Genomic DNA, 24,287 nt, shown 5'->3' with positions numbered 1-24,287 from the left:
TAAATACCCAGAGGTGGAATGGTTGAATCATATGGTAGGTATGTATTTAACCTTTTAAAAACCTTCCAAGCTGCATTTCACCAGTCATATTTATGAGAGTTCAAGTTCATCCAAACCCCCACTAACACTTGACGTGGTCAGTCTTTTAAAATTTTAGTCTTCTAATAGGTGTGTAGTGGTACTCGCTGTAGTTTTAATTTGCTTTTCCCTAGTAACTAATAGTATTGAGCATCTTTTCATCTGCTTATTTGCCATCCCGATCTCTTCTATAGTGAAATGTGTATTCAGTTCTTTGGTTCAGTTTTTTAATTGGGTTATATGTTTTCTTATTGTTGAGTTTGAGATTACTATATTTTGTATATTATAATACAGAATATGTCTATATTAATATAATATATATATAGATAAAGGATATGTCCTTTATCATACATATTCTGTGCAAAGATTTTCTCCCAGTTTGTGGTTTGTCTCTTCATTCTTTGTTAAAAAAATTTTAAATAGATATTACATATATTTAAGGTGTCCAATATGATGATTTGGTGTACGTGATGAAATGATTACTGCAGTCAAGCTAATTAATATATCTCCTCACAGTTACCATTATTTTATTAACTGTAGATTAGCTCTCTAGACTGAGTTATCCTACATAACTGTAACTCTCATTCTTTTAACAATGCCTTCAAGAGCAGAAATTTTAAATTTTGATGAAGTTTAGTTTGTCAGCTTTTATGGATTGTGCCTTTGCTGTCATATCTACATATGAGTTTTTAAAGTTTAAAGTATCATTATTTCATTTAAAGAGTTCTATTGAAAAGGTTTCTTATTAACTATAGTATAAGATATTATGCTCTCTTATTTGCATCTTATGAGTTTTAAGATTTTTAATTTAATTCAAAGACTAACTTTGAATTAAAATTATAATATGTAAACATAACTGTTTAATGTGTGCATTGGTCCCCAAATTATATTTGGACATTTATTTAAATTTTAACATATTACCTTATTCATTTCCACAGTTTCTTTTCAGATATTTTTAAATTCAGGATTTCTCAAAATGTAAGGTAGTTCTTGCCATAATTAGGTCTCACTCTAGGCTGTCTTGAGTGTTATTATTAAAGTATTATTCCACCTACCACTTTCTTCACTGGGTGCAGCATAGCAAATAGATTTCAGGAAACAGAATCCAGAAAAAAGGACTTGAGAGTACATATGCTGTCACAAGCTTCCTTGCTCATAGAGATGGATGCAAATTTTAAAATGTTGGCCAACAGGAAGGAAATTACAGTTTGAAAGTCTACTCTGATGTGATAGTTTTCTAAAAATTTTCTAATTTTAAGTTGTGCTGAGGAATGATTTCTTTGTTAAAAAGATTTTTAGTGAATAAATTTTTTTTTTTCAGTATTTCCACATGTAACACCAAAAGGAATTAATGGTATAGACTTTAAAGGGGAGGCAATAACTTTTAAAGCAACTACTGCTGGAATCCTTGCTACACTTTCTCATTGTATTGAACTAATGGTAAAACGTGAGGACAGCTGGCAAAAGAGACTGGATAAGGTAAGATTTGTTTTTCTTCTTTGTAAAATAATAATAATAATCAGATTTTGTTTGTTTATGTACTGATCGAACATTTAAACCAAACTAACTTCTTAGGGAAAAATCTATTGGATTGAGAGAAGTAGCAGGTAGTACTACTCCTCTGAAACTTTGTGAGCATCTTAAACTCATTTTTCTAATGAGATTCACCAGTTATGTATTTGGTTACTGTACAATATGCATTCTTCATTGGATTTTAACATAAAAGTTTTTGTTATGGCAATAGTAATGCTTTGGAATAGAAGTAATGAACCATTTGACATTTCCTAGCTTTATTGTGTAATACATGAAACTGTACTTAAGTTATATGAACTACTAAAAACACCAATTTATAAAGTTAAATATTAACTTATTGCATTCATGGCCATGTATGTTTTCTAAGGTCATTGTGATATCCTTTAACACACATTTTGTTGTTCCTTGAACATTTGCCTTATGTTCACCTTTCCCACCTTTGTTTAAACTGCAGCACTGATAATAATAATATGAATCTTTAGTTTCGAGTGTGAAGTAGAATTTGGCTCAGTGAATTTGTTTAGTAGGAAAACGTTTGCTTATAATTTAACATCAGTAAAATCTTAGAACCAAAGCATACCTTAGAGAATTTAGTTCTAGTCCAATGCCATCATTTTATAGAAGCAGCAGCTGAGGTCCAGAGACTTGTCTAGAGGTGTTAAGTAGCAGAATAAGAAGAATTTTACTCTTCTATATTTCAGCTCTGGATATTAGGGCAGACATCAATCAGAATCTTATCATTCATTAGTGAGTCATATTGCTTGCGGTATTTGGAGGTCTTATCAATGTGAACAGAACACTAAGGAAAGCAATGTCATCATTGATGTAATAGCAGAATGGCTACAGGATTTAAACAGCACTGTATGTTTAAGAAGGTCCCCATGTTTAAAGAAAAGAGAATTGGTCAGAATTCTTAGGTGCATGTGAGAGTAAGGCAGGTTGACTAGCAATATGTATTCTTTTAAAATAAGCAATGAAAATGTCCATTTAAGGTACACGCAGATACTTCATTATTATTTTGGAGTAGAACTGTTATGTTGTCATAGATTTCAATTTTGGATCAAATTCAATTTTTAGAAGATTCTCTGTTCACACAAAAAAATAGCACTGAGAAAACAGGACAGTCCCTTAAATCCATTAGACTAATGGTTCAGGAGAATCATTCAACTTATCCAGATTAGCTTATTCAAAACTTTTTGGCAACTTTCTCTTAAGCTCCCCTCTCTTCAGTCTACTTATCCTTCACTAAAGGATCATCATCTCTAGTCATATGCTCTAACCACACTGCCTAAAAAAATTCATTAAAAATAAGACATGGCTTCCCCATCTTTTTGTCAATCAAATTTCTTATTTGAAAGGGATGTGAACTTGCAGTTGTCTTCAATGTCGGTAATCTTATCCATTCTGTTTCTTTATTGGGTAGCAACAAGTAGACTATACCAAAGGATCCATGAAAAAACAGTTTTGTTAGACCACATTTAACCAAATAACAGCCACAAAAGATGGTAGTATTAATTGAAATCTGCAAATGGCTGTAATTTGTAATCCTTTTACAGGTCTATCTGATATCAAATCTTATTCACCTTTTGCACCATAATTTTTTTCTCAAGGTTGATATAGGCTCCCAGTTACATTTTACAGGAACTGTAAGTGTGTGTGTGCATACACAGTATATACATATATATTCAGTGTGTGTATATATATACATGTGTGTGTATATACATATGTGTATGTGCATACATACATGTATATATACACACTCTGTAAAGATTAGGAAGTTCTTGAATAGAGAGAGTTGTTTATCAACAAACATATCTTTTAGGTAATTCATATAATTGAGGAGGAAAATACAGTGTTAACAATATGGTTTACTTGAAATTGTTGTTTTATTCAAGAAGTATTTATATGCTTGTGTGCTAGACTCTAAGCTAGAAATGAGAAAACAGTAGTGTACAGGAAATCATTCTTCAAGGAGCTAAAACTCTAATGAGAGTGATTAAGTAGGTGATAGTTGATATAATAATAGCTATTTAATAGCTGTTTGTATTATGTAGATTTCTAATATATGTTTATCTATGTATATAACAGATATACACATACAATAGATGTGTAAAACATACATACAAATCTCTATATAATAGTTCTCTGATTTTATGTTTAATAACTCTTATGTACATTTCTAACGTCATTTCCATTGTTCTTACAGCTAAATAATTGAATATTCTTAGTTACCTATAAAAATAATTCCTTCTTTTCTGGAAGAAGTGTACTTAATTTTTAGCCAGTCGTGTCCAGGAAGACCAAAAATTCTAAGATTAAACAAATTTTAGTTGTTAACAATGTTAATAAGAAAAAAATTATTCATTGAAGATGTTTGCTTATATTAGTAGATTCACAAGTGTGTAATTTCACGTTTTTTTTGCTTTCCTTGAAATCTTTTTAATATTATTACTGTGTTGTGTGTTTTTGTTTTGTTCATTTTTTAAAATTAAGGTTTAACATATATACAGTGAAGTATACCAATCTTAAGTGTACTGCTTGACGAGTGTTATACACATGTATACTCCCCTGTAACCACCACTCAAATCAAGATATAGAACTTTTATAGCACCCCAGAAGGTTTCTTCATGCCCCTTCCTAGTCCATACCGTACCAGTACTTCAAGAAGTGACCACAGTTTTAACTTATACAGTCATAGATTAGTTTTGCCTGTTCTTGAACAGCATGTAAATGGAATCATACAAAATATACTCGTGTGTCTGGCTCGCTCCCCCACCCCCTCAACACTGACTGTGAAGTTCATTCATCTTGTAACTTTTAGTGGTAGTTTATTATTTTTTATTGTTGTATAGTATTATTGCTGTATGCTGTTCGTTGTATTATGAATTTTCATTGTATGACTTCAATTTGTTTTTTCCTTTTTCCTGCTGATGGACATTTAACTTTTTATATTTTGGCTGTTGTGAATAAAGCTGCTGTGAGCATTCTTGTACGCATCTTTTGGTAGATATATGCAGTAAAATTATCGATTCATGAGGTATGTGCTTAGCTTTAGTGGGTAGAGGCAAACAATTTTCCAAAGTGGTTATATCAGTTTATATTCCCACCAGCAGTAGGTGAGAATTCCAGTTGCTCTTCACCATTGACAGCACTTGGTATTGTCATTTTTTTTGTGGGTGATTTTTTGTGTTTTTAAATTTTAGCCATTCTGATGGGTCTGTAGTCCTGTTTTCTGTTCAGTACACAAAAATCAGTTAATCTTTGGGCCTAATGAACTAACTCATTGATTTGCACTAGCTTAATTCAGGTAGGGTTTTTAGAAGTAGTTAAGCTCTGGGTGAGTTCGCTGTGGACTTTAATTTAGCCCTTAAATATTTGAGGTGAGGGAATAAAGGCATTAGGTTCTTTATAAGCTTGTAGGGCTTTAATATCACGTTTGACTCATTGTAGTCCATTATTGTAAAAAAAAGTTTGAGGTTGGTGCCAAGGCCAGCCTTTTTACATTTTGTCCTTGGATCTTTTAGCAAACTCTTAGAGCCATAGACCCTGTCTATAAAAGGAGAAGGTTAAAGTAGAAATCTAAGCTCTTTTTCAGCTCTAAAATAATTTTAACCAGCAGTTGGAAAGTATAAGAAAGGTATCTTTCTTTAGAATATCTTTTTGCATTTATTGATTCTACCAATAATTGAGTTACTTTCTTCCTGGCATCCATTACTTGCCTTTTTTCTCTGTAACAAAATTAATTTAGCTCCTACTGGGGGAAACAAACACGTGAATGTATATTGTAGGCCTTTCTCTGGTGCTAATTTATCCTTTTTTTTTTTTTGAAGTGTAGACACTTTGGTAGTTACTTAATCCATTTAAATGTATAACCTACCTATAAGGTGATCTTAGTGGTATTTTAAGTGGTAGCTTGTATGTGATATATGGCCCAGAAAAAAGTGTTTTCTTGGGCAGAAGAATACTCATTTTTCACAGAAGTGGAGTTATTTTTGGGCCAAGTTATAAAATTTTGATGAAATGTAGAGAAAATCCCACTTGACATGATAAATTTTTCACTTGCTTTTTTTTTTTAAATAGGAAAGTGAGAAGAGAAGAAGAATAGAGGAAGCATACAAAAATGCCATGACAGAACTTAAGAAAAAATCTCACTTTGGAGGACCAGATTATGAGGTATGAAGTTATATTCTTGGTCTTAGAAAGAGAAACACATAGGCGAGATATATATATATATATATATATATATAATCTCACAAAAGTGATTAATTTTTACATAATACTTTTGTAACTTTTAAATGTTTTGAATATTTCATAATGTATATATGCTGGGCTTACCCTGAAACAGATTTTTTTCTTTTTCACCTACAAGATTTTTTCTTTTTTCACCTTTCACCTTTAAAGCTTTAAAGGGCTTTAAAAGGCTTATTACTAGGCCTGTCTACTTTATAGGACAAGTTTTTGTCTCCCCTGTGAGGATGATACTTATTGATATAACATTCTAATTCTTTTTTTCTTTAATTTTATTATTTGAAATCTATAGATAGTTTATTTTATTTTATTTTTTGGCCACTCCATGAGGCATGTGGGATCTTAGTTCCCTGACGAGGGATCGAACCTGTTACCCCTGCATTGGGAATGCAGAGTCTTAACCACTGGACCGCCAGGAAAGTCCCTAACTCTTTTTTTTTTTTTTTAAACAAAAGTAACCTATAGAGGAAAAACCTGAGAACTTTACAGGTGAAAGATTTTAGTCTGTGCTGTATACTGTGAGGTCTTATCCATAGCAAAGCATGAACTGTTCAAATTGTCTTGCCTTTATATTTGAAAAATGTCTGAAACCAGCTTCTTTCCCCTTTTGGTTATTTGTTAAGCAGTTAGTAAAATTTGCCTCTCCATATACAAACACATACAGGAGTGGCAAGGAGTATCGTTGACATAGAAGAAGAATGGTAAAAAAGTTAGACTGTACTTACGAAAGTAGAAGAAAAATTTCCTGCCATTTTTATTCTAGAAAGGAAAAAATAAGACCTGCTCTTGACAATATTTTTTACCTTGGAATTGATTTCCAACTGTGAAAATCCATAGTATGAGACTTGAGCGGTAATTTTATTTTATTTTATTTTATTTTATTTATTTATTTTTAAAATGTATTTATTTTTAATAGATCTTTATTGGAGTATAATTGCTTCACAATGCTGTGTTAGTTTCTGTTGTACAACAAAGTGAATCAGCCATATGCATACATATGTCCCCATATACCCTCCCTCCTGAGCCTCCCTCCCATCCTCCCCATTGCACCCCTCTAGGTCATCGCAAAGCACCAAGCTGATCTCCCTGTGCTATGCTGCTGCTTCCCACTAGCTAACTATTTTACATTCAGTAGTGTATATATGTTGATGCTACTCTTACTTCGCTCCAGCTTCCCCCTCCCACCCCGTGTTCTCAAGTCCATTCTCTGTATACATCTTTATTCCTGCCCTGCAACTAGGTTCATCATCAATCATTAGATTCTATATATGTGCATTAGAATACGGTATTTGTTTTTCTCTTTCTGACTTACTTCACTTGTATGACAGACTCTAGGTCCATCCACCTAACTACAAATAACTCAATTTCATTCCTTTTTATGGCTGGGTAACATTCCATCGTATATATGTGCCACATCTTCTTTATCCATTAATCTGTCAATGGACGTTTAGGTTGCTTCCATGTCCTGATTATTGTAAATAGTGCTGCAGTGAATATTGTGACACATGTCTCTTTTTGAGTTATGGTTTTCTCAGGGTATATGCCCAGTAGTGGGATTGCTGGGTCATATGGTAGTTCTATTTTTAGTTTTTTAAGGAACCTCCATACTGTTTTCAATAGTTGTATCAATTTACATTCCCACCAACAGTGCAGGAGGGTTCCCTTTTCACCACACCCTTTCCAGCATTTTTTGTTTCTGGATTTTTTGATATTAGCCATTCTGACTGGTGTGAGGTGATACCTCATTGTAGTTTTGATTTGCATTTCTCTAATAATTAGTGATGTTGAGCATCTTTTCATGTGCCCCTTGGCCATCTGTATGTCTTCCTTGGTGAAATGTTTATTTAGGTCTTCGGCCCAGTTGTTAATTGGATTGTTTGTTTATTTTCCTATTGAGCTCCATGAACTGTTTTTATATTTTGGAGATTAATCCTTTGTTGTTTCATTTGCAAATATTTTCTCCCATTCTGAGGGTTGTCTTTTTGTCTTGTTTATGGTTTCCTTTGCTGTGCAAAACTTTTAAGTTTAATTAAGTCCCATTTGCTTATTTTTATTTCCGTTACTCTAGGAGGTGGGTCAAAAAAGATCTTGCTGTGGTTTATGTTAAAGAGTGTTTTTCCTATGTTTTCCTCTAAGAGTTTTATAGTGTCTGGTCTTACATTTAGGTCTTTAATCCATTTGGAGTTTATTTTTATGTATGGTGTTAGGTAGTGTTCTAATTTCATTCTTTTACATGTAGCTGTCCAGTTTTCCCAGCACCACGTATTGAAGAGGGTGTCCTTTCTCCATTGTATGTTCTTGCCTCCCTGGTCATAAATTAGGTGACATATGTGCATGGGTTTATCTCTGGGCATTCTGTACTGTACCATTGATCTATATTTCTGTTTTTGTGCCAGTACCCTACAGTCTTGATTACTGTAGCTTTGTGGTATAGTTTGCAGTAGGGGAGCCTGATTCCTCCAGCTCCTTTTTTCTTTCTCAAGATTGCTTTGGCTATTTGGGGTCTTTTGTGTTTCCATACGAATTGTAAAATTTTTTGTTCTAATTCTGTGAAGAATGCCATTGGTAGTTTGATAGGGATTGCATTGAATCTGTAGATTGCTTTGGGTAGTATAGTCATTTTCACAGTATTGATTCTTCCAATCCAAGAACATAGTATATTTCTCTTATCTGTTTATGTCATCTTTGATTTCTTTCATCAGTGTTTTATAGCTTTCTGAGTACACGTCTTTCGCCTCCTTAGGCAGGTTTATTCCTAGGTATTTTATTCTTTTTGGGAGGATGGTAAATGGGATTGTTTCCTTAATTTCTCTTTCTGATTTTTCATTGTTGGTGTATAGGAATGCCAGAAATTTCTGTGCATTAATTTTGTATCCTGCAACCTTACCAAATTCATTGATTAGTTCTAGTAGTTTTCTGGTGGCATTTAGGGTTATCTGTGTATAGTATCATGTCATCCGCAAACAGTGGCAGTTTTACTTCTTCTTTTCCAATTTGTATTCCTTTTCTTTCTTTTTCTTCTCTGATTGCCGTGGTAGGACTTCCAAAACTATGTTGAATAAGAGTGGTGAGAGTGGACATCCTTGTCTTGTTTCTGATCTTAGAGGAAATGCTTTCAGTTTTTCACCACTGAGTATGATGCTTGCTGTGGGTTTGTCATGTATGGCCTTTATTATGTTGAGGTAGGTTCCCTCTATGCCCACTTTCTGGAGAGTTTTTATCATAAATGGGTGTTGAGTTTTGTCAAAAGCTTTTTCTGCATCTATTGAGATGATCATATGGTTTTTATTCTTCAATTTGTTAATATGGTGTATCACATTGATTGATTTGCGTATATTGAAGAATCCTTGCATCTCTGGGATAAATCCCACTTGATCATGGTATATGATCCTTTTAATGTGTTGTTGGATTCTGTTTGCTAGTATTTTGTTCAGGATTTCTGCATCTGTGTTCATCAGTGATATTGGTCTATAATTTTCAGTTTTTGTGATATCTTTTTCTGGTGTGGATATCAATGTGATGGTGGCTTTGTAGAATGGATTTGGGAGTGTTTCTCCCTCCGCAATTTTTGGGAAGAGTTTGAGAAGGATCAGTCTTAGCTGTTCTCTAAATGTTTTATAGAATTCACCTGTGAAGCCATCTGGTCCTGGGCTTTTGTTTGTTGGAAGATTTTTAATTATGGTTTAAATTTCATTATTTGTGATAGGTCTGTTTATATTTTCCAATTCCTCCTGGTTTAGTCTTGGAAAATTGTACTTTTCCACGAATTTGTCCATTTCTTCGTGGTTGTCCATTTTATTGACATATAGGTGTTTGTAGTAGTCTCTTATAATCCTCTGTATTTCTGCGGTGTCAGTTGTGATTTCTTCTTTTTAATTTCTAATTTTCTTGATTTGTGTCCTGTCCCTTTTTTTCTTGATGAGTCTGGCTAAGGATATATCAATTTTGTTTATCTTCTCAAAGAACCAGCTTTTAGTTTTATTGATCTTTGCTATTGTTTTCTTCGTTTCTATTTCATTTATTTCTGCTCTGATTTTTATGATTTCTTTCCTTCTACTGACTTTGGGTTTTCTTTGTTCTTCTTTCTCTAGTTGTTTTAAGTGTAGGGTTAGATTGTTTATTTGAGATTTTTCTTGTTTCTTGAGGTGAGATTGAATTGCTATAAACTTCCCTCTTAGAACTGCTTTTGCTGCATCCCATAGTGTTTGGATCGTCGTGTTTTCATTGTCATTTGTTTCTAGGTATTTTTTTATTTCTTCTTTGATTTCTTCAGTTATCTCTTGGTTATTCAGTAGCACACTGTTTAGCCTCCACGTATTTGTGTTTTTTACGGTTTTTTTCCCTGTAATTGATTTCCAGTCTCATAGCGTTGTGGTCAGAAAAGATGCTTGATGTGATTTCAATTTTCCGAGGCTTGATTTGTGACCCAAGATGTGTTCTATCCTGGAGAATGTTCTGTGTGCACTTCAGAAGAAAGTGTATTCTGCCACTTTGGGGTGGAATGTTCTTTAAATATCAATTAAATCTGTCCGGTCTGTTGTGTCATTTAAAGCTTGTGCTTCCTTATTTATTTTCTGTTTGGATGATCTGTCCATTGGTGTAAGTGGTGTGTTAAAGTCCCGCACTGTTACTGTCGATTTCTCCTTTCATTTTGTTAGCGTTTGCCTTATGTATTGAGGTGCTCCTATGTTGGGTGCATAAACATTTATAATTGTTATATCTTCTTCTTGGATTGATCTCTTGATCATAATGTAGTGTCCTTTCTTGTCTCTTGTAACATTCTTTATTTTAAAGCCTATTTTATCTGATGTGAGTATTGCTACTCCAGCTTTCTTTTCATTTCCACTTGCATGGAATATCTTTTTGCATCCCCTCACTTTCAGTCTGTATGTGTCCCTAGGTCTGAAATGGGTCTCTTGTAGACAGCATATATATGGGTCGTGTGTTTGTATCCATTCAGCAAGTTTGTGTCTTTTGGTTGGGGCATTTAATCTGTTTACATTCAAGGTTGTTACTGATGTATATGTCCCTGTTAGTATTTTCTTAATTGTTTTGGGTTTGCTTTTGTGTGTCTTTTTTCTTCTCTTGTGTTTCCCACCTAGAGAAGTTTCTTTAGCATTTGTTGTAAAGCTGGTTTGGTGGTGCTGAATTCTCTTAACTTTCGCTTGTCTGAAAAGCTCTTGATTTCTCCCTTGAATCTGAATGAGATCCTTGCTGGGTAGAGTAATCTTGGTAGTAGTTTTTTCTCTTTCATCACTTTATGTATATCCTGCCACTCCCTTCTGGCCTGTGGAGTTTCTGCTGAAAACTCAGCTGATAACCTTATGTGGAGATTCCTTTATGTGTTATTTTTTGTTTTCCCCTTGCTGCTTTTAGTATTTTTTCTTTGAATTTAATTTTTGTTAGTTTGATTAATATGTGTCCTGGTGTGTTTTTCCTAGGGTTTATCCTGTATGGGACTCTCTGTGCTTCCTGGACTAGGGTGACTATTTCCTTTCCCATATTAGGGAAGTTTTCGACTATCATCTTCAAATATTTTCTCAGCCCCTTTCTTTTCCTCTTCTTCTTCTGCGACCCCTGTAATTCGAATGTTGGTACGTTTAGTGTTATCCCAGAGGTCTCTGAGATTGTCTTCAGTTCTTTTCATTCTTGTTTTCTTTATTCTGCTCCTCGGCAGTTATTTCCACCATTTTGTCTTTCAGCGCACTTATTTGTTTTTCTGCCTCTGTTATTGATTCCTTCTAGTGTATTTTTCATTTCAGTTATTGTTTTGTTCATCTCTGTTTGTGTGTTCTTTAGTTCTTCTAGTTCTTTGTTAAACATTTTTTGTGTTTTCTCAATCTGTACCTCCATTCTATTTCCGAGATTCTGTATCATCTTTATTATCATTACTCTGAATTCTTTTTCAGGTAGATTGCCTATTTCCTTTTCATTTATTTGGTCTTGTAGTTTTTTTACCTTGCTCCTTCACATGTGACATATTTTTTTGCCATCTCTTTGTTTTTTGTGTTTTTTTTTGTGAGTGGGATTGTGTTCCTGTCTTGCTGGTTGTTTGGCCTGAGGCTTCCAACACTGGAGTTTGTAGGCTGTTGGGTGGAGCTGGGTCTTTGTGGTGAGATGAGTACCTCTGTGAGACCTCACTCCGATGAATATTCCCTGTGGTCTGAGGTTCTCTGTTAGTCCAGTGGTTCCACCTCGGAGCTCCTGCCCTAGGACCTTTGGCCCGACCCCCGTCTTGTGAACCAAGATCCTGCAAGGCACGTGGGGTGGCAAAAAAAAAGGAGAGAGAGAACAATAACAAAGTAAAAAATAAAATTAGACTAGGAAGCTAACAGATACATTAGAAAGGATATAAAAATAAAAATATAGTTGAATCAACAACCGGAAGGTACAATAGTACCACAATACTAAAAAGAGGGGGAGGGAAAAGAGAAAAGAAAAAAGAAAAAAAAAGGCCTTGGCTGTGGAGGGTGGGGCCTAAGCAAGGGTGAGGTTTGGGTGGTGGGCGGGGCCTATGCTCAGGACCCACAGGGCTGGAAAAGGCCCTGGTGGCCGTGGGGGGATGTGGCTTAGGCTCAAGGAACAGAAGGGGCCCAGGCGTGCCCCCAACTCCTGGTTTCAGAGGGCAGGGGACCTCACCTGGGAGCCCAGCAGACTTCCTGGGCTCAAGTTGGCAAGGCAAACACCCTCCTTTCCTCTCCTGCTCCTCCTGCTCCTCCTGTCCTGGAGAGCCCCTTCCACCTGCCTCTCCTGTTCTACCCTCAGCCTCCTTCCTATGACCCCAGGACCAATGCGGTCAGGGGGACGGGGTGGCCTTGGAGGGCAGGGGACCAGCCTGGGATCTCAGCAGGCTCCCTGGGCCCGAGTGGGTGGGGCAAACACCCTCTGATGAGCGGTAATATTTTTAAATTGCTAAGCTGTCATCTCATTCCTTCTGGAATGTAAAAAAGTACATAATTAGCTATTGTCTGGGATTTTAAAAGTCTAGATTACTGAAATATTAGTTGTTACAACTTTAATTTTTATTCTGAAGCTGAGCAAAGTCGTTTGCTATTTTAGGTTTATTTTGGGGAGGACTATCAGCTTTTAAAAATTACCCTATTTTTTTCATATTATAAATAAAATAGATGTACATTATATGAAGATTATAGAAAATACAAATAAAGCCTATCTTTTTAATTTAACAATATGTGGTACCCATTTATCTCCTACCAGCAATATGTAAGTACTGTATAATTTTATATTTGTTTATCTCCACTTTGATCAACACAGGTTTTATTTCAGGGGAGAGAGCAGGGTGGAGAAAGGAGGGTCCTTGTGCTAGGTTTATGTGTTTATTTGTTTTAAAAACAATTGCTTCATTGATGTGATTTAGGCTTTCTTTTAAAAATATTTATTGGTCATTTGCATTTCTTCTTTAATGACTCCTTGTACACGTCCCTTCACATTTTTATTATTAGAATTTGGGTGTTTTCCCCCTGTTGATTTAGAAGATGGGCAGGATTGACTTCGTTTCTCAATTATTTTCTTCTTTTTATAGTTTAAAAAAATCTTTTTAATTGTTCGTTTTGTCATATAAAAGTTTTATACTTTCTTGTAATTAACTCACAGTCTTTTGGTACACTTACCTCTACATTTTTTTTCATGTTTTAAAAAGCATTCTCTTGTCCACCTAAAGAGGTAAACTGAGACATGCTCAAATTACCAGAAATTGAGTTTATTTCAGAATAGCAGAGGAATTGCAATTCGGGGAATGCATGCAGTACCAAGTTACAGGCAGTTTTGTTGAGGGTTTGGGGCAGGTTGTATTTATGGGCAAGGAGTACAGACAAGGAGAGTCCAGCCAGAGTCCAAGCAGTAAGTTCATTGACTTGAGGATGGGGAGAGATACTTGGTAGATGGTCATTGGTCAGGAGATAAGGCTCAGTCTTCTGATTATCTGGCATTTATGGGAAATCTTTCTCTCATTTCTTAAATTCCATTCTTCAGAGGGTGCATGCATAAAATTCTCCATTTCAATCTTTTGGCTGCACTGTGCAGCATGTGGGGTCTTAAGTCCCCAACCAGGGATTGAACCCGTGCCCCTTGCATTGGTAGCATGGTGTCTTAACCACTGGACTGACAGGGAAGTCCCATCTGGTTCCATTTTAGATCGAAATCCTTTCACACTCTACTTCAAATAATCTTCTGTATTTTCTGTTCTTTTTTTTTTTTAATGGTCTCTCCTAAATATATTAATACATCTGAATTTTTTTAAATTATGGTGTAATGGAGGAATCTATATTTTATTCCAGTGGCATTTGTTGAATAAACCATCTTTTTTCCAGCCATTTGAAATGCATCTCCATCTTTCTCTTTTAATGACGAAAATAGTTAAGGGTACTTCAGTTCTCTTTTCACCATCTTCCTGTTGATGAAAAATTAACAAAGAAATGGAAACTATATTCTAGTCTTATTGAGAATTACAACCCAGGAACAGCATCTCAGAATGCTCTGAGAACTGTTCCATCCATTAGAAGTGTTTTTGAGACAGGATGTACATCATATCAAATGACATAATACTGACAGTTTACACAGTTCACTTCTGCAGGTACAAAGTGGTAAGTAACCTGACTCTTTACAAGATCAAGAAATAAGGTTATCTTTTAAGGAGTTGTCTTGTTGATGCTAGAAGAATGTTGCAGTTTAGGATTGGGCAGGTATTTTTGCCGATGGGGAAAATTTGGTCATGATGCATAATGCAGATATACAGTACACTGTAGAGGGGGCCAAAGGTCAGAGAAAGGTTTTATGTTTAAATTTTTCTTGTCTTGCCATAAAATATGAATTTTATTTCACAGTTTCCTCTTTCTGATCATTAACCTTTTGATGGAAAGCATTAGGTGAGCAAATATTTGGTCCCTTGATGCCAGGGTGGTTGCTCGCCTGCCCTTGGTCCATCATGTCCCTCAGTGCTGGGTCCTAATAGCCCGGTTCTCTTTTTTTGGGGGGTGGGGGGTGGGATGGGGAATTATACTAGCAGAATGTTCAGCAAGGACTGAGAGCCAATTCTAGGCTGTCCAGTAAGACAAGCCAGTTCTCCTCACATGTGCATTATGTATGCCTATTATTTTATAGAGCACTGTAGACATGATCCAAAGTTTTAAGTTGTTTAGACATCATTATTTTACTATGAATAGGTGATACACAGCATGAAAGGCAAGAAGCTATCACCTTGTAAGTTCCACAAACTGTAGTTTAAGTTGCCAGTAGAACCAACAACATCATTAACAAAGATTTAAGCCGAGATCCTCCTGAACCAAACCCTTTTCCTAGTATTTCCCCTAAACTGGGAAGAGGATTGTTCAGAGTGGAAATTTGACCCTTTGTATGTCATAAGATGAGTTAACAAATATTGTGGCCAAATGGTCATACCATTGGAAACCTGATAGAAACCAGTATGCTCACATTACAGATTGACATCACAGATTGACAGGAGCTACCCATCAGTGACCTTGAGCCCAAGGGAAACGAATAGCATATCTTCCTGACCAACCTGGGGAAAGCCAAGGTCATAAACTTGTTCCATAAATCCATTGGGTCCTCTTAGGAGCTACCCAGTATTCACCATCTAATGAAAAGGATTGCTTATAGCCAGGTTCAGAACAGGCATCATTAATTGGCCAGGTAAGACTTGAAGCTCCTTGATGGGCAAAACCCAGGCCTTCTACCCCTCAGGTACCTGAGGCCAGAGGTCAACCCCAGTCCTCCCCCCACCCCCTGGCTCCTAGAACAGCCTCCCTGGCCCCAGGGCAACGTACCAGGCTGGCATTGCCCTCTCCATCACCCCCCAGCTGCCCTCAGCTGCCTCCCCTTCTGCACAGCCCTCTGTGCTGTCCACCTCTCCCTCTGGCAGCTAGCAGGGCAATAGGTGGGGAGGAGCTTCGGACTGTGAGGACCAAGGTGGGGCTCAGGCCCTGTCCTCCTCCCCAGGAGGGGCTCTGTATGCATTCCTTGGTGCTCTCTGAGTGCAGCTGACGTCCTGCCCGTTTGGAGCAGATGCCTGTGTGCATGTGTGTGCATGCCTGTCCAATGTATATTGTATCTTAGCTTCCATTTTAAAAATTGTTCTGTACAGAGAGATGCAGCGGGGGGTGGGAGGGCAGAGTGGACAGAGGGAAGCCACCCCGTTCCCAGCACTGGGGATCTGGGGTGGGAGCAAGAAGGCTGCAAAGGGTCTGGCCTGGCCCAGGCCCCACCTTGGGCTCAGCACGAAAGAGCTTTCAATGAATTAAGTGAAAACTTCTTTACAAAAACGCAAAAATCAAAGCTCCAAATGTATTAGAAATAAAATATGAACTTGCAAAAAAAAAATTAATTGGCCATGTAAGAGCATCTCACTTAGTGAGATTGGCAGTGATACTAGCTTGCACGGTGCTAGAGTTTCTTTCTTTTAAAATAAAATTTCTAAGGGCTTTCCAGTTAGAGCCTTGGAGAGGAGAAATCTACCAAGGCAACCTGGGAGTACTGGACATAGGTAATTGGCCACAAACCCAGTAATTAGATGGATTTTTGAAACTTGCAAATAATTGAGCTCAAGCAAAAGTGTGAGGAAAACAAAAAGTGTGAGCAGTTGTCAAAGTAATCAGTATACAGACCTAGTCCAGCATCTTGGATCAGCTGTCTTCTTCAGATGTCGTCTCTTGCTGGTCTGGTAGTGCTGTTCTTAGTCAAAGTCAAGTGTCAGAAACAGGAGTTGCAGTTTATTCAGGAGAGGAGGCCTGATATGCAGTTTATTCAGGAGAGGAGGACTCTTCCAGTGTGGCTATAAAGAGTCCTTTATCTGATACCTGTTCCAGTATGAATAATCTCCTGGTTGCAGGTCCTGGCACATCTGATCTTCATCCAAAGTTAGATTACTGTGATAAGCTTCAGAAACAAACTTGGAGTGTCCTTTTAATAACTAAACTTTATAATAATATAACAACAAGGAAACTATCTAGGAAATGAGTCTTAGGCAGTAGTAAATAAAGACCTCATTTAATGAAACTAGAATTTGATATCCACTGAAACAATCTATTTCTCTCTAAAATTACCCTAATTTCTACCAAATGTAGCCACATTAAGACTAATTGGTTTGCAAAATGTCTGGTTAATTGACAACCTAGGCTCTTTAAATTAGCTGTGCTGGAACTTTTCACAAGGAATCTCAGATTGAACTTTAAAAAAAAAAATTCTCAGGGTCAGGAAAGCCACACTAAAGGCATGTCATAGATTCCACCTGTGACAACTGTAGATTTGGGTGCTAGGTTTGGGTGAATTCCTCTCTTCTCAAAGTCTCCTGAATACCTCGAGATTCCTGTACCTGTTAGGAGGTGGCCTTCCTTATTACCTGAGAAAGTTGCTAGGAACCTAAGAGTTTACAGATTCTGAAGGGATCAGGTAGAGAGAAAAGATAAATGTTTCAATTCTACATACCGAGGTGTGATTTAAAGGTTTCTTTATATCTGGAAAACAGTTTAAAAACAAATAATATTTCAGATAAAAAACAAAAATTATAAAACCATACTCATAATTTCACTCAGTCTTATGTGACTAATCCTTGATCTTAATCTTCAGTTAATGGTTTTATGAAGCCATCAGGTTTTCCATCAGAAGTCTTTAATTTCTTACCCAGTTCAGTGGTATGATCTGGAAGTTATCAGAAACCTATAATTGTCCTAAAGTCCTTTCTGTGAATCTTCTTCAAGATGAAGCATTTTTGCAAAAACTTCAGAGTAAAATAATAACTGTCCATAAATGATAAAAGATTCAAAAAGTCAAGGTTAAAGACCTGATTACAATGCCAATTGACAAATAAACGTGGTTACTGTTGTGACATACAACAGTTTAAGATAATTACTAGAATTATGACTGATAACATTTTACCAGGACATACCAGATTTTTAGGAGTTCTATAGAATTTCTAGAATTTCTATATTAATAACATTTACCCATATGATATAACCTGAGAAGTATTATCACCACTCAAATTTGACAATGCTTCCCATGTAATTTAACATACCAAATAAGCCTAATTAGCTTAATATTCCTCTCTATAAGATGGAGAGAAAACAAATATTTTGAGGCATACCAGGTACCCTTTGGAAAACCTCAAAGTTAACTAGAGGTCCAGTGAACTTCATTTAGAATTTGATCTTTGGGACGTTTGTCAAAAATATCAAAAAGTTTCAAAATACCTGGTTAAATAGGATCATAGGTCACTGTGAAACAATACCCATTCATTTAAGCAAAGTGACAATAAAAGATTTCAAAGGTAGTAAATCACTTAAAGGCAAAGAAAGTCACACAGTCTCTTACCAAAAGCAGCTCAATATTTTAAGAAAACTTTGTGCTCTTAGAGAGAAAACTAAATTCAGGTTTTATACACTTTACCTTTAAAAATCATTTTCTTAACTAAACTCAATCTTAGCCAATCCTGACCATGTACAAAACTCTTTTCTCAGTGTTCGTTTTCCTCAACCCTTTTACAACTTTCTGTATCCATATTATTTTGTCCCTTATTTTCTTTTCCATTCAGAAACAACCAGCTCTAAGACAAAACTACCCTTTTTTTCCTTTAACAAAATGCATTTCCATTCCTTATGCCCTCTTTTAGTGAAAACATGCTTCCCATTTTCCTTGGATACTGAAATGTTTCCCTTATTATTTTAGTAGCTTTAGTTACACATATTATAATTCTTAACCTTAAAACATAGTTTCTAGCAAAAACTAAGTAAGCAATTATGAACTCTTTTCCATTAGTATTCTTCAGATTGGCAAGCTTATAAATACTATTTATGGTTCTAGAAAACATTCTCTTTCTTACAGAAAATGTCTTAATGTGACATCAAACATATTAATAGTCCTAACTAACCTTAGTTTCTTTGAAAAAGGAAACCTGTGCTCAGTAATTAATGTCCAAGTATCTTAGCTGGAAATGACCTGGGTATTTGATGGATTCCCATTATTTAAGTTAATTTAGCACAACTCTAAAGTTTCAAGTTACCAAAATCTGGAAAGAGTATTTTAGATAGACATCCCCAAAACACAGTTATTCCTAAAGAGTTAAAAGTTTCATCATATTGTTATTTTTTCTTGCTGAACAACTTTCTAACAAGAATAATAAGGTTTTATTTGATTTCTAGTATACCTAGGTACAATAAAAATATTATACTTAATGTTGATGACTCTAAAGACATATTTGTATTAATTAAACCAACAAGCTTAAGCTAACTTTAATACCAGATATTAATTCAGTACTGAGTATTTCCTAGATCACATAAACCTGAAATTCATTCTGGCCAGGTTCTTTTGTATTTCTGAATATTTATATAAGTGCTTAATTTCCTTTAAGCCAATTAAACAGAGCTCTTTTACAAATTAATTTTTGCAGTACCACACATCTACAACACACCTATGTAGACACGAAGAAGCACACAAACAGACACAGAGACCTCATAGTGCCCATTCCAAAATTTCAGCCAGGAATCAGGTGTAACAGTATAAAACCCTCAGTTATAAAAGAGGTTGAATTCAAATTGGGTTTCTGGCAGATGGAACAAATCAAGATCACCTATCTAGATTGCTAAAACCTTTTTACTGGTATTTATGAGAAGACACTTAAGATTTCTATTTGTCATTAACAAGTCAAGTACCAAGTTATCTACCCTCCCTCAAGGCCAGAAAAAAAGTTTTTTTCTATGTTTACAAGCCTCTTAAGATAAATAAGGGGACATTTTGGGAGTGGTAAAAAGATTGGTGGGCTTTGGATTATTTCTGGAGCCATACCTCTGGTCCTATAAAGACTAGATTTGTAAAATAAGAACAGTTTTTTGTTTTTGTTTTTTTTCCTCAAAGAATTGGGTGGCCACCTCAGTGATTTCAAAGGATTGACATACCCCTTCACCTATGTTGGAATGTCTTACTTTCCTTCATTTAGCTTAGGGAAGAAGCAGCACCCCCCCTCCCCGAAAAAAAAATTACTATCAGGCTCCAATTACCAGCTATGGTCAGTTTAGTCAGACCACTGGCTTCCCACCTCCCAACTTGGTAATCCATTTATTTTTTTTTAAATTTATTTATTATTTTAATTTTAATTATTTAGTTAGTTAGTTAGTTGGTTGCACCAGGTCTTACTTGCGGCAGGCGGGCTCCTTAGTTGTGGCAGGTGGGCTCCTTAGCTGCAGCTCGAGGGCTCCTTAGTTGCAGCTTGGGGGCTCCTTAGTTGCGGCTCACTGGCTCCTTTAGTTGTGGTATGCAAACCCTTAGTTGCAGCATGCATGTGGGATCTAGTTCCCTGACCGGGGATTGAACCTGGGCCCCCTGCATTGGGAGCGCAGAGTCTTAACCACTGCACCACCAGGGAAGTCCTGGTAATCTGTTTATAAACACTTTTAAGGATACTCCCTGGGTTTAAGAAATTATTTAACTGTGGCCCTCAGTTTGGCCTTTGATCTGAAGAGGCTTGCCTACAAGCCTCATGTAGTCCCATTCCTAAAGGTAACCATTTAATGGGGTCTTCTGAGTAGAAAGGCAATTCAGACAGAAGATTATTAGTAGATGGGAACAGTAGTTAAAGTTTTAGGTACCTTTTATATCATTAATCTTTTATTAACTTTCTACAACAAATCTTTCAATGAGGCTATTTTGAAATTTTGAAGCCTTTTGGGGCTTCTGTATACCAATTAAAATAGGTACAATATTTAAGATGAGAGCTCTCTAAAATTTTAACAATTTAGTAGACTTTCCCATTCAAAGGATCTAAGAAGCTAGCCCAACAAATATTATTCCCTGCTAATATAATTTTAGAAAAGAGAAAAACTCTTACTGCTGTTGAAAAAAATCAGTTTGGGAGTGCCAGAAGAACCTGTCTCACCATTTCAGGGCCCAACATCCTTTAGTTCCGATTAAGAACTTGCAAACATACATAAACCCAGCTGGTATTCCCATAGGTGACTGTCCATCTGGGAGCTGTTTGGCCTTTGAGGCACAATTTCCCATTATTTCATAGCCTAATTCGGATGGGATATGAGATATGATCTGCACAACTTTCTGAGGACAGTGTGGTAGATCAAATATGTGCTGCTTCTGAGTCTAGCCCCAAGGAGTTAACCTTGGGTTGGTTTGACTCTTGTACATGGCTCAGTTTCTCCCTGTGACAGTCTAAAACCACCATGGGTGCTTAGAGCACTAGGTTATCAGCCTCTATTGTGCCCCGTTGGATGAGCAGTATTTACTTAATGGTTGTAGTGGATCTCCCTTATTCTTCAGAGCTGAATAATTCAGTCTCTCATTTCACTAGCAAAAACTTTGTTCAGAACATATATCAACTCATTTTTTTCAGTGTAAGCCAAATCTAACAAAAACCCAGCCACCTATGTTTCCCTGGGCCCCTTGTCCAGATCCCCGAAGTCCTGCCCAAGAACTGCACCAGTGCCCCTTAAGACTCCAAGCCTTAAGTGAAACAGCTCGAATAAAATTTCAGGATCATTACTCAAACAATGAGATCCAGATATTAGGAGAGCTCACCAGAACACCTGAGGAGTGCTGAGAAGCTGGTGGGGCTCAGTGGACCCATGCTTGGTACTGAGCACCAGTTCCGGGTGGGCTCCAGGTGTCCTCTAGTGGGTATCTCTGATATCCTGCCAGCTAAACCATGCATGTCAACAAAAATTAATCAGTCAATCTGAGAAAGAAATAGAAATTTTATTTGAGCCAAATTGAGGAGAATTGTTCTGCCCATTAGAAGTCAAAGCACAGTAATATAAGTTTTTTGAGACAGAGGGCGGTACATCAAATGACGTAATATTGACAGTTTACACAATCCAGTTTTACAGGCACAAGGTGGTAAGTCATGTGACCCCTTACAAGATCAAGAAAGAAGGTTATCTTTTAAGGAGTTGTCCTGTTGATGCTAGGAAAATGTTGCACCTTAGGATTCGGCTGGTATTCTTGGGGAAGATTTGGTCAGGATGCATAATGCAGGTATACAGTACAGGGTAGAGGGGAAAGAGGAGGCCAAAGGGCAGAGAAAATTTTTTTACGTTTAAATTTTTCTTGTCTTGCCATAAAGTATGAATTTTATTTCAAATCCCTGTAGTATCAAGTTATGTAATTCTTAAATAAACTAGGGCCTGTTTTTACACTTTTTTCCCCTTTTGGAGTTTTAAACCATCTATATTTACTTGTGTTCATACTACATTTGCATGGATTTTAGACACTAATTCAAAATATGACTTTGGTCCTTATCAAACGTTCATGATGTTCTAGTTATTGAATAAAGTTTAAATGTTTCTGTCATCTGTGGCCTCAGAAATTATAATCTTAAATCCGTGCCTTAAGATTTTACTAATGCGAGACACTGCTAGGCTTGGGTGATATTGCAAGGAACAAGGTAAACAAGGGTCCCACCTGAGGGCCTTAGCTGCGTATTGAATGGGAACACAGAGTAGTTAACAGGCAATTAGAATAATGTATGTTATGGAACACTTGAACACTGTGAAGATATTGAGTCAGGGATGGCTTCCAGATGCAACAATGTCTGAGCTAAAACCTTAAGAATGAGTGGCTGAGTATTTGTTAACCAGGTGAATAGCCTGTAAAGTGTTTGCTTATAGGGGCTGAGAAGAAAGAAGACATTTGGAGACCAGAAGAAAAAGAGAGCATTTAGCCGCAGGGTAACACAAAGCACTTATCTGTGGAGGGTAGAGCCAATCAAAAGTGGGGAGTGGCAAGACTGTCTAGAACCAGTATCCTCAGGCAATGGGTTTAAGTCATTCTTCCTTCCTGCAGTGAGGAGAGTGGACTGAAGTTGACTGTTGTGACTGAGGGCTTGGAGACTTTTTCAGTATTACAGGTGAGAATTGAAGATAGCCTACATGGACAAATCAGATATTTGGAAGGTAGAATTGAAGGGTGTGGTGACTGAGTGAGGGAAAAAGGAGGGATTCAAGAACAGGCCCAGGTTTCTGCCTTAGATAGATTGGTATGGAGATGAGGGAAGAACAGGTTTTAGACATGGTGCATCTGAGTTGAAACATTCACTTGACCACTCCATCCTATATATTATTAGATGTAAAGATCTAACACTTAGGAGAGAGATGGACAGGCTGTGAATTTGGGAATCATCAGACGATGACTGAAGTCACAGAAATGAGTAAGAATGCTGTGGGGAGAGCAAGTGTGGAACCCTGAGGAGCACTCACGTTTAAGGGGTAGACAGAGGAGGAGCCTGCCCTGGAACCCAAAGAACAGTGCTTACTTAGAGAGGAACTGGGAAATTAAGACTCCAGGGGAAGGATGGCTCCAAAGAGAGTCATTAACATAAGAAATGCTGCTAATAGGGCCAGTAGATAAAGACTATGAAGTGTCCCATAGATTCAGCAATAAATAGCTCTTTTCTTTGGTAAGCGTGATGAGATAAAAATGTTTCTTTAAGTTTTTTAATAAAGGAAAATTTATTCCAATTACTTTAGTTCTCCCTCAGATTTTTAACGCTGTAGTTCCCAATTGGTAAACTCCTGAGACTCTGATGTAATTGAATAGATTGAATGAGTATTACAATTTTTTAAAGTGTAGATGTGGTTATGATCAATAGAATTTTTAAATCATTAGAAAATATGTTTGAGTTCAGAATAAATTTGGGGTATTTTATATTTTTCTCATATCAAGAGACCAAAGTGATACTGCTATCATTTAAGTGTCTGAAATGCTTTGGCTTTATAAAGGGAGTCCTGCAGGACTCTTTTTCATGATCCAGCTGGTCATTAGATGGTTATGTCAGGGAGGAATAAATTTTCCTCTACCCTTCTATGTTCTTCTGGCTCATCTAAGAATTAAATTGACATGAGACAGATAGATTAACAGAAAATCAAAGTTTAATAATATGTATATGTGGGAGAGATCCAGGAAAACTGAGTAGTAACTCAACAAAATGACTGAAACCCTCACCTTAAATACCATCTTCAGCTAAAGACAAAAGAAGATGTGGGAGTAGTGGTTTGGAACTTAAAAGAGGTGTAAGACAATTCACATCAAGATGGGAATGCAAATGTTTGGTAAACAAATGTTTGCTGGGCCATGCAGAAACCGTGGGACACAGAGTAGGCTCTGGTCTCTAGACCCTGCTGAGTTTCCGCCATAACACCTAGCCAATATTCTTTGCAGATATCTCTAGTGATAGCTCTACTCCAGGAACAGACCCTCTATCTAAAATTTTTTTAGGCAGTGAGAGGGGAAGGTCAAAGTTTCTTCCTGAGTCTTTTGCGCCTTAATTGTTTTTAGCTCAAAATAATCCACATGACAAAGAGACATTTTGGGGTGGTACGTTTTGCTCCCCTGCAGTTATATTCACTTAATGGTAATTCATAAAGATGTGCACTGTTCTGTATGTGTGTTGTAGTTAAATT

General features: G+C 36.5%; 1 protein-coding gene across 2 annotated transcripts in view; it reads left to right on the top strand.

Annotated features, from left to right (window-relative positions):
- CERT1 (ceramide transporter 1) overlaps positions 1-24,287 on the top strand; it is a 128,479-nt gene that overhangs the window by 72,293 nt on the left and 31,899 nt on the right. For both annotated transcript variants that reach the window (XM_007175902.3, XM_007175901.3), the window contains 2 exons: positions 1,400-1,557; positions 5,692-5,784. In XM_007175902.3, coding sequence (XP_007175964.2) covers positions 1,400-1,557; positions 5,692-5,784 — 251 coding nt within the window. The remainder of the gene's footprint in view (positions 1-1,399; positions 1,558-5,691; positions 5,785-24,287) is intronic.

Source organism: Balaenoptera acutorostrata, chromosome 2, assembly GCF_949987535.1.
Source record: "Balaenoptera acutorostrata chromosome 2, mBalAcu1.1, whole genome shotgun sequence".
In the NCBI taxonomy this organism is placed as follows: Eukaryota; Metazoa; Chordata; class Mammalia; order Artiodactyla; family Balaenopteridae; genus Balaenoptera; species Balaenoptera acutorostrata.
The sequence above is the reverse complement of the archived record's forward strand: the minus strand, read 5'-3'. Positions and strand labels throughout refer to the sequence as shown.